At 35.9% G+C, this 12016-nt stretch overlaps 1 protein-coding gene across 21 annotated transcripts in view; it reads right to left on the reverse strand.

Moving 5' to 3' along the window:
• The window catches only part of Rbm26 (RNA binding motif protein 26), a 74826-nt gene that overhangs the window by 48143 nt on the left and 14667 nt on the right, over window positions 1-12016 (reverse strand). For all 21 annotated transcript variants that reach the window (XM_050144642.1, XM_050144641.1, XM_050144635.1 and 18 more), the window contains 3 exons: window positions 5359-5477; window positions 4678-4814; window positions 422-510 (listed from right to left, as the gene is read on the reverse strand). In XM_050144642.1, coding sequence (XP_050000599.1) covers window positions 422-510; window positions 4678-4814; window positions 5359-5477 — 345 coding nt within the window. The remainder of the gene's footprint in view (window positions 1-421; window positions 511-4677; window positions 4815-5358; window positions 5478-12016) is intronic.

Genomic DNA, 12016 nt, shown 5'->3' on the forward strand with positions numbered 1-12016 from the left:
ACACACTAAAGGGAACCTTCAATCCCCAACCCCACTGTTGCCCAAAAGAGCGCCAAATCAAATCTCTCACTAAGAGCCACTGGATCTGAAGTTAGGGAAAGCAACATCAATACCAACCAATATACAAAGCACTATTCCGAATCTCACGCTCAGCACATGGACCTAGATATTCTCGGTAGGAAAGGACCCAATTATCCTTTCCTGAACAAGAGAGCACGAGTGCTGGGAGTGATGCTGGCACATGTCTGCAATACAATCCTAACACTCGAAAGGCAGAGGCAGGACTGCCATGAGTTATATACCACCTAACTGGCAAGATCCTAGATAAAATATATCCAAAAGAACAACGAAAATATAAATGCTACTTATCCCTATATAAAATATAACCTAAATAATAAAAAATGAAAGCTAAACAAATCACCTGTTGTCTCTGTAGCGGGAGCTTGACTGGGGAGGACTATGATTCAGCCTTCTGGAAAACTTCTTCTCTCGTTCTTCCTCCTTTGTGAGCTAATATAAAAAAAAAATGGACAACTTTACCAATAGCAATTCTTTGCCACATTATTATTTAAAAGACTTAATATTAAGCTTAATTTATGTACTAGAAATATAAAACTATTATCACAATTTCAAGCAAAATTAATTTCTCTACCAAATTTCTTTAATTTCTTTAACCTGTAACCTGTAATTGTCTAAAGTTAAACTGAATAATAGTCATAGACCCTTACTTTAGATAATAGTGGAAAAAAAAGAAATGTAAACAAATGTCTTCAATTCAACATTTGAAAGCCAATTACTTCAAAAGTCTAGCATACATCCATACTTCTGTTTCATGGACTTGGTCTGACATCATAGAACAGAGAAGACATTAGTACTAATCAAGTCATAAAGAAAAAAGACTACATGAGACTATACAAAATGAAAGTTTATTTAGTATAATATACATATAATAATACAAAACTGTCATTTTAGAGCATCGTGTCAGCTCTAAAATGTATATATTACTGTTTCCTACAGGCTCTATTTATATTTTATATTATAAAGCTATTACAGGAATATGCCTTTAGTCATTACTACACTATCTGAATTATACTTCTCACAACACTATTCCGTAGGACATTAGTATGGGATTAGAAAGAATTTAAAAGTTAGACAAATCCAGGATATTGACAATAGATTCTGTAAATATGCCAAGGCTTTGAAACTTGTGTATTTTAAATAAGGACATAAAGAAATTCTGATGCAGACAATTTATTAATATACATATCCAAATTTATGTCAGCCTTCCCAGAAACCCTCTAGGATACACACACACACACACACACACACACACACACACACACACACACGTGAAGCCCACTGGTATGAAATGTACACCACATGAATTAATTAATTAGAAACATATCAAAAGTCTAACTTGAAGAAATGCTTCTTTCAATAATTTGCTCCTCCATCAATTGTTTTTCTCTTCCTACCCACTATAAATTCTCTTGCCAATCCATAAAAAAACAAGTACTAACAAAATCCACCTGGGTAGTTTTATTTCCGACTTAGACTCACTATGTAGCCAAGGCTGGCCTGAAACTTTTTTTTTTTTTTTTTGGATTTTCGAGACAGGGTTTCTCTGTAGTTTTTGGTGCCTGTCCTGGAACTAGCTCTTGTAGACCAGGCTAGCCTCGAACTCACAGAGATCCTCCTGCCTCTGCCTCCCGAGTGCTGGGATTAAATAAAGGCCTGCACCAACATCGCCCGGCTGGCCTGAAACTTAAAACCATTCTATCTCAACCTCAAGTGCAGGTACAAGCCTAAAGATATCTAGGTCTCCTGGAGCACTTTCCCCCTTCTACTTGCCACAATGTATTCTTCCAAGCACAACAAGTAACATTCCATCCTACAAACATACACAGCAATATAGTAACATATTTTACACACACAGCAACACCCCATAATACGTGTGCAACCAGAATTTTTTAAAATATTTATTTGTTTGTTTGTTTATTTATTTATTTATTTATTTATTTATTTATTTATTTATTTATTATGTATGCAGTATTCTGTCTGTGGTGCAGGCCAGAAGAGGGCACCAGACCTCATTACAGATGGTTGTGAGCCACCATGTGGTTGCTGGGAATTGAACTCAGGACCTTTGGAAGAGCAGGCAATGCTCTTAACCTCTGAGCCATCTCTCCAGCCCCCAGAAATTTTTTAGTGTTCCCACACTATGTGGTATTTTGATAATTCTGAAAGCTCATCTACAAAAACCTTCCACAACTAATCAATAAAAATATTAAAAATAACAACTTTAGCAACAGATAGAATAATAAGCCTTTGCCATCATCATGCACTGGGACAAGGGTCCAGAGTTACTCAAGAGCTCTTGAGAATAAAATATAATTTAAAGCTAGATACAGCAACATGCACTTATACTTCCAGTTATTTCAGAAGCTGACACAGAATGTCACTGCTGCTAGGTGTTGCTTCATCTCACCCACACACGCGCTCTCCCTTCCCATATGTATATGCGTATGTAAATATGGACATTTAAGTACATACACACAAAATTAACTGCAAGTAATCCAAACTTCTACCAGCAGGCTAAGTTTAATCATTTTTCCATGCAGGCAAAGTGATGATCAGTAAAATGGTGGCCTCCTTACATTGTATCTACTATATTGTCAGGATTACAAAACAGTCGCAAAAGTATATTATAATCCTCTCCTTCAGAAAACTGACTCAGATAATGTGTGTGTGTGTATATGTGTGTGTGTGTGTATTCATATTCAGGTACAGAGATTAAAAATAGTTTTGAGAATTATTACATATTTATTATGTATCTACCATTATACAATAAGATGTGTTACTTATATAATCTTAGAACGGATTAGGAAGAAGGAAAAAAACAAAAGCCATACCCACTTCTCCCATAGTACAAGAATCTTCCAACAGCAATGGACAATACTATCAAGTTTAGCAATTGCTATATATACATTATTTTATTTGTTCATCACTATAACCCTGCAACAATTCCATTTTACAGCTAAATAAAACAAAACTTGGGAAATTACATTTTCAACATCATGCCAAAATTTTAGTAAGATTGGTATGTAGGGCCTACAGAGGTAGGATAATGGCATATACTGCTCTTGTAGAAGACCTGAGTCTGCCTCCCAGCACCCATGTCAGGCAACTCAGAGATACCTATAACTTCAGGACATCTGATCGTGGGCATTGGCACTCATGCCCACACAGACACACAAGCAAACATCATTAAAAATAAGATTTTTAAAAGTATAGGCTGGGGTCAAGTATGGTGACATACAACTGCAGCAGGAGGCAGAGCTAAGAGAATTATCAAAGAACTGGAAAATATCTTAATGTATACTTCGAGTTTCAGCCAAGCTAGGAATACATAGTCCCTGTTCCAACACTTTTTAAAGTAAAACTAGCTGAATACAAAAAAGTAGAGTATGAATGCCAGATACTGTTTTCTCTGGCACAATTGTCCTCGGTCATCTTGATTTTTACCAAATTGAGAAAATCTTAATTATTAAGGTTATTAAGCAAATGGAAACACAAATTATAAAATGTAATTTAAAACTTCCAAAAAATTTTAAATATAAAGTAATTTCTATTGCTTTGTGAAAGTTCTGTTTGACTATGTTGAAAATATTCTGACTAAACATATGAAGGGCAGACAGTACATTTCCTATTATCCTGATGAGTTTCACAGAACTATAGGATTCCATGACCAATAGAGTTCAAAGCAGACTTAGAATGCTAAGCTTTAAAAAGGCCTACATACATATAAGACTGGTTGATCTTCAGCTACCTTCTGAAATTTTGGTATCTATACCGTCCCCACCGTTTCTTGATAAGGATGGCTCACTGTACTGTCTTTGCAAAACACAATGGTTTATGCCAATACTTGCTTTTCTCTTGGGAGTGTGGAATTCTGTTACATGTTATATAGTAAGTGCCTACTCCAAATAAAATTAAGCACTGCTGCTCTTCCAGAGGACTCAGGTTCAATTCCCAGCATCTACATGGTCGCTCACAACCATCTATAACTAACTCCAGTTCCAGGTGATCTGAGACCCTCTTTTGTCTTTTATGTATGTACACATGTCTTTTTTTTGTTTTTGTTTTTTCGAGACAGGGTTTCTCTGTGGCTTTGGAGCCTGTCCTGGAACTAGCTCTTGTAGACCAGGCTGGTCTCGAACTCCCAGAGATCCGCCTGCCTCTGCCTCCCCAGTGCTGGGATTAAAGGCGTGCGCCACCATCACCCGGCTATAGGCACACACATGATACATAAACACCTAGGCAAAACATCCATAAACAGGATAAGATAATTTTTTTAATTCAAAATACGTCTTGCTGCTATAACTAGTCTCGAGGAAAATTAAGCATATCCCATGTGACCCCAGTGAATCTTGATACTTGCACTAATTTTCCACCAGATTTCCTCGCAAACCATTTTTCTTTGGTAACTTTTAACTCTTTTGTATTAACTAAATCATTGCCATGATTACAACTAAATTCCTAGTTCATTAATTACTCCTATAGAAGTCCCTAAACATAGGAACAAGTATTTAGGACACACAATAGAAAATGCAGAAAACTTGACTAATAATGCCTTCAAAGAACTCAAGGAGCCAACACAATATAACGAATTCTCACCTCTTCTTTTTTTATATCTTTTTCTTGGTGCTGAAGAAAATCTACCTTCAGGCTTCCTGATGATGGTTGCTCTGGAGGAGGTAGGTAACTCTTTGTATTCACAGCATCAAAAAGCTTCTCCACAAATATCTGTGTCTCTAAAAATAAAACCAAAAAGTTCACAGAATAAAATATATCCAGTAAGACTTTAATGGGTTCTACACAGCAAGTTCCTCAACACCCTGATCAATAGCTTGCCAAGCAGTGTATAATGGAACAAGTTCCATGACAACAATTCATTCATGTTTCAAGACTAGAATGACAAGTTTCTTGGCCAGCTGCTTCCATCCATGACTATTCTTTGACATGTAGCACAACTAATATATAAATACAAGAACTAGTCATTATCTAGATGTGGGAAATGTATAACAAAGTTGAAAAGATGCCCTATACAAAAGTCCAAGATATTTTCTTAGTATTGTCTAAAATAGGCAGCCATTTCCTGAATATGTTAGTCTATGTTACAAAACAACTATAAAAGATACTGAGGAAACCAGTCATATATATAATCAGTAATATGTGTATTCAATATTGTTACAGCTAAAAGCTTTGTTACAAGGGGCTAAATTCCTTTAATATTCAGTCCATAATCTTATTTTATATAACTTACTCAAAAAGTGTTTTTAAAACTAAGGGTGTTACCTTTCTGAAGAAAGACATCAAGCTGATCAATACATAACGCCTTTAATTCCTTCTCACTTTTGTCTTTCTTTACCAGAGCCAAGACATATTTTGCTAGGGCTGATGGATCGGCATCACAGCTAAAAGGGAAAAGAAAAATTTGAATGAAACTTAACCATAAATGATTTCACAGTCTATAACTGAGTTAAAACTTGCAAAATATGACATATAATTGAGTTAATATATGTAAAAAACACTAGGCTCATGAAAGGCCCTGAATGAATATGTTTTCCTTATGTTAATATATTTTACATGCTGCATCACTTCTTAAAAACATAATTTCTTAAAAGAATGTTACTGGGATTGGAGAGATGGATGAGTAATTAGGAGCACTTGCTTTTGCAGTTCCTAGTTCAGTTTCCAGAATTCAAATGGAGGCTCATAACCATCTGTAACTCCAGCTCATGAGGATCAAATACCCTCTTCTGATCTCCAAGGGTAGCAGGTATGCATGTGGTACACACATATATACACAAAAACAGACAAAACACTCTACACATAAAAAAGAAAATAAACCCACACAAATAAATAAATAAATAGGTGGATGAGTGAATGAATGAGTAGATAAATAGGTAAGTAAGTATATCACCCCCCCCCCTCGATACATAAAAGGGCAGAAAAGCTAGAAAGCAAATCAAATGCATTAGGAATTTATATTTTATAAAAATAGAATTCAAGCAGTATGAAATTTGGTTAACTATCTTTAAAAACCAAGTTGGGGGGGGGGGGGATAGAGATGGCTCTGAGGTTAAGAGCACTGGCTCTTCTTCCAGAGATCCTGAGTTTAGTTCCCAGCAAGCACATGCCCTCTTCTGGCCTGCAGGCACAAATGCAGGTAGAACTCTATACACATAATAAATAAGTAAATCTAAAATAAAGGTAGGTTAGATTTTAAAAAATCTCATTAAATTGAAAGTAGAAACATGAACCCACTATAGAAAATTACTAGCATTAGAGAAAAACCTGAGTCATATTGTAATACAAAATTCTTGTCAGCAAAATACCGTTGTATAAAAAACAGTCTTCAGAATAAAGACTCAAAAAATAGGACTAAAAGCTCTAAAACAGAGGTTTTCAATCTTCCTAATGTTCCAATACAGTTCATGCTGCTCCCCAACCATATAATTTTTGCTGCCACTTCATAACTGTAATTTTGCTATTGCTATGAATCATAATGTAAATACCTATGTTTTCCAATGGTCTTGGGCGACCCCATGAAAAGGGTCCTTCAACCCCCAAAGGGGTCACAACCCACAAGTTGAGAACCGTTGAGTTAAAAAAAAAGACAGATTCCTCAAGCACTAAGTTTCTATAATTAAGATTAACTCAGTACCACAGGCAGGGAGTTGGGGAGGGATGGCCATTTAAAGAGAACTAGAAAAATTAATTATATTAAATTCACATTGGGGAACGACAGGCAACAAAATACTCAAAAATAATATACTTAGGAAAAGGAACTTCTTTAATATGAAAAGCAACATATAGAAAAGTGTAAACAATATGCTACTATTTGTAAGGAAGAGATTATATACGTGGACTGTTACAAATAAATAATACCTATGCATAAGTATAAACTAATAATTATGGTTACTTGTATGACGAAGTGTTGGTTGCTTCAATAAAGGAGAGACTGGGTCAGAAAGGAATGCTCTAATGCTGAAATCATGTTTGTCCAACTCAAAAACTAAATAAAATGTGTTATTTAACTAAGGATCACTTAACAAACAACAAAATAACAGCAATAGCTAGCTTTACTGAACTCGTTCTGTTCCATAAACTAGGCTAGCTCTGCTATTATATGGAAAGCTCTCACTTTACTGAGAAAAAACTGAGGTGAGTAGGAAAACGTTAGGCAGGTCCCCTAAGACTATTAAATAAGTAATGAGTGAGCCAATATTTAAAACCAAACTATTCAACTCTAATGCTCACACTTTTTAACCACTGTGGAGGACTCCCTCTTTACAATGAAATGCCCAGAAACTAGATAAACAATTCATCATCTCTCTACATGATGAGTGTTACAACCACCAACTCCTATGCACCTCCCATATTATTTTCTGTAAAAATCCTCCTGGGCTTTACCTCTCAGCAGCCTCAGTTGCAGCCCAAGTCAGTTCCCTTAGCTCACATCCTGCACTCTATCCTTATTATTTCCTTATTTCTTCCTTATTTCTCAAAGACCACTATTTCACAATCCTCTGAATTCCTCAAACTCCCACACCCATGCCTTAAAAGCCTCCAGGATCCTTACTATCCACTCAATGAAATCCTAACTCAGAAACAGATACCTAGCTTGAATTTAATGTAAAGGCTTAGCACAAAAAACAACTACTTAATTCACACCAACAATGTAAGTAAGAAAGATTCTCTTTAAAGTTACTGATGATACAAAATTTAACAGTAACTTTTAAATATATATGATATTAAAGGATCAAAGCAACAAACCAAACAAAGCTAGATACAAGCCTTTAGTCCTAGCACTCAGGAGGCAGAAGCAGTTGGATCTCTGAATTCAAGGTTAGGCTACCAACAGCAAGTTCCAGGACAGAAAAGATTACAGAGAGACCCCTGTCTCAAAACAAAACAAAAATACAAAAGCTGGGGAGATGGCTCAGTCCATAAAAAGTGTGTTGAGCAAGCAATGAAGACCTGAGTTCAGATATTTAGCATCCACATAACAATAAATACAAAAATAAAAACCAAAAAATACTGTCATGGCATACTTAGAACTGCAGCACTGTGGGGACAGACACAGGCAGATCTGTAGCTATGGCCAGCTAGTCAACCTAACCAAATCAATGAGCTCCAGGTTTGGGAAGAGATCCTGTTTTTAAAAAAAATAAAAAAGCTGGAGGCAATCAACATAGACCTACAGCCTCCACACGCAATGTACACACACTCACATAAACACATACATACACATTCAAAAAAAATACAACACTTACTATCTATAGTGCAAGGAATTTTCAGTCTACATCACTGGTAATTTTAAAATAATATCCAAAAGGTCTTCAATCCTCCCTTCCAAGAGTTGCCACCTAATTCTCTCCTCACTTGAGTAATAGGTCAGTATGCTTATGCATGGCAGATTTTATGGCATGTCTTACTTATGGGCTGGGGTAAAAATGGCATTATGGCATCTCCCTTGCTTTTTTTTTTCTGTCACCTTTTTAATCATACTCAATATCCTAGAGCATTCAAGCAGTATCATGGAGACTATCCTAGGGCAATAAATGAAATTAGGGCACAAAACAAAATGCAAACAGTACATGTAAATAAGCCTCAGAGCAGATTCTGAAGTTCCAAGGAAACCTAAGTTTTACTTCCAACAGTCTGACCACAATCCCATGAGAGACGGAAATATCCAACTAGCCTAGTCCTAAATTCCTGACTATAAAAACTTTGAGATCATAAATGCCTGCTTTGTTGCTAGGTGCCCTGATATCTTGTTACTCAATAACTATAAATCAATTTTCTCATAATTCTACTTCCATTTTCAAGACTTGAAGTTAGTTATACTAGAAATGGAAGAACATTTTTAATGGTACATGAGAAATTTTATGAAAACTTATTTTCAAAACTTCCTTTGTACTAGATGACTTGATGGTTAAGAGCACTGAACATTCTTGCAGAGGTAACAAACTCGATTCCTACCACCCATGTGGTGCCTTAACTCTTGTAAGGATCAGAACTGAGTGCAAGCGTACTTTATGACTGTTTAGAAAAGACAGCCCAGGCCAACAGAACCCAATAGAAAGAACCCAAGGTTTGGAAAGAGTTAACACCAAAGAAAGATTCCAGCAAAATAGAATAAAATGAACATAAAACATCTGAATTACCCACCAGATTAACAGTTTCAGTGACTCTGGACGAATTATTCAGATTATTATGGTCAGTCACAAAATTACTTAAAAGCCTAAGAATAAAACTTCATCACTATATGAACAAACCTTAATAAAACTACTAAGAAAACACTTTTAGTTTTAAAATGGAGTTGCAGAGGTCCAGCTTCATACCACTCATTAAAAGCACAGGGATGGAGGCAGTGAAAGGGCTCAGTGTGTCAAAGTAACCTAGCAAGCTGCCACAGGCACGCAATGACAAACATGCCCATACACATATACACAGAAGATAAACATTTTGAAAAATATAAAGAAAGCATATAGCTATTAAGAACATTAGTCTCTTCTAGATAGTAAGAAGGAAATTATACTAAATGATGGAATTAAAAGAAATGGAGAAAACCAGTAAAATTCTTGAAAATAATTAAACTGTTTTAATAATTTAAGCTAGAATCAGACTAAGCCTAAAAAGAAAAGCTGCAAGCAATTCTCTAACACGATCATCACATTTGTATTTTAACTTAATGATGTCAGATTGGTAAGAACAGTACAGAAAACACTGGCATTCCACCATATGTATATGGCTGTACTTCAAGACAGGGTTTCTCTGTGTATCCCTGGCTGTCCAGAAACTCAGGCTGTAGACCAGGCTGTCCTTGAACTCAGAGATCTCCCTCCCTCTGCTGGATGAAAGGCGTGTGCCACAACCACCCAGCTTCTACTATAGTATTTTTAAGATTTGCCCTGTTCAACTATCCTAAACTTTTTAGAATTTCAGTGGAAGATAACCGGTGGAATTTAACCCAAGTTTCCATTTGTGAGGAGCTGGAGTTTACTTGGGGTGGAAATTAAAACAAATAATCTCAATAGCTTTAGAACATAGTTACAAACCCACATCTGCTCTGATCAATTTTTTATTTTATATTCATGAAAACCATTTAATTTGCAAGTCATAATTCTATATTCTATGCTTAGGATTAGTCTTTCAAAAAACCCAAATTTCAAATTGGGCAGTGGCGGCTCACACCTTTAATCTAGCTCTTATGGATCTCTCTGAGTTCAAAGCTGGCTGGTCTACAGAGCAGTTCCAGGTGTAGCTAGAGCTACACCAAGAAACTCACATCTCAAAAAAAAAAAATCAAAAACAAAGAAGAAACAAATTTCATGGCAAAAGACATAATACATAGAATATGAAATTTAATTACGATAGCTTCATTACTATACTGTTTTATTCAAACAAACCAAAAACACTTGCATATAATTTACTTACAATAAAGGCTATTAAGAATTATGAAGCATCTACATTACAAAATAAGATTATGAAACATACATTTTTTACATAACCATCAAAATCCATTTTTAGATTATTAATTGTAGACTTCACTGGCAATTTCATATGTGTAATGTTGTCGACTCAGATTCACTCCATTTCCTCCCTCTATATACTTTCTGGTTTCCTTCCTTTTCCCAGATACTTTCAGGCTTGGTTTTTAAATTCAAGTTCTGAATAAGACAGGAAAACTGTAGTAATTTTTCTCTGAGTCCAGTTTACTTCACTTAACATACAACCTTCAGTTCCACCATTTTCCTGTAAATTATATAATTTTGTTCAACCTTACTGCTGAATAACTTACTACTTTATATAAAAACCCATTCACTCATCCACTGATAAAACACACAGGCTGATCCTGTAATTTGGCTACAGTGAATATTCCCAATAACAGGGCATTGCAAGTATCACTGTTGATTTTGATGATATAAGCAGTTGTATGGGAAGATCATATTAGTACTATTTTAGTTTCTTGAAGATCTTCCATACTGAATTCCATAATGACAAGACCAATAATACATATTCCTTCTTTTCATTTTCCCAATCATCAGAGCCAGCAATGTTTTATGTGTGTGGTATAAGTTTATATATATGTGTGCAGGTATGTGGAGGCATGTGGTCATCTCTGATTACTCTCTACCATATTTTTTATTAAAATAAAATTATAGCCGGGCGATGGTGGCGCACGCCTTTAATCCCAGCACTCGGGAGGCAGAGGCAGGCGGATCTCTGTGAGTTCGAGACCAGCCTGGTCTACAGAGCTAGTTCCAGGACAGGCTCCAAAGCCACAGAGAAACCCTGTCTCGAAAAACCAAAAAAAAAAAAAAATAATAAAATAAAATAAAATAAAATTATATCATTCCCCCTTCTCTTTCCTCCTTCCAATTCCTCCAAGTGCCCCCTCAAATTAGAACCTTTTCCTTTACTGCCACATACATAAACACATTAATATACAAACCTGATGAGTCCATTTAATAATACTTGAATGTATATGATTTCAGTACTGACAACCTGATACTGAATAACTAAGAATTCACCCCCCAGGTAGCCTAATTCTCCTGCTCTAATCATTCCTCTCTTGTTCTTTATCTACGGTAGAGTCCCATGAGATTTTTCCTTTGGCCTATCTAATTAGTGTTGTTTCTAGTTCAGGCCCTGTTTAGGCCAGTCAAACTGTTGAGGTTATCATGGTCAAGGTTTTGCTATCATTACTAGGAGACACAATCTCACAGCGGCTTTTGGTCAGGGTCCTCTGTCTCTTACAATCCTTCCATCCCCCTTCCAAGATGTTCCCTGAGCCTTAGGTGCAGGAGGTGTGTTGTAGATGTATCCACAGGGGGTAGGCATCCCACAATTAGCTGTTCTTTGCATTATGACAAGCTGCAGTTTACTGAAATGGTCTCTGTTGCAACAAAAAAAAAAAAAAAAAAAAAAAAAAAAAAAAAAA

Source organism: Alexandromys fortis, unplaced genomic scaffold, assembly GCF_014885135.2.
Source record: "Alexandromys fortis isolate MF-2015 unplaced genomic scaffold, M_Fortis_MF-2015_v1.1 scaffold_43, whole genome shotgun sequence".
NCBI classification, from domain to species: Eukaryota; Metazoa; Chordata; class Mammalia; order Rodentia; family Cricetidae; genus Alexandromys; species Alexandromys fortis.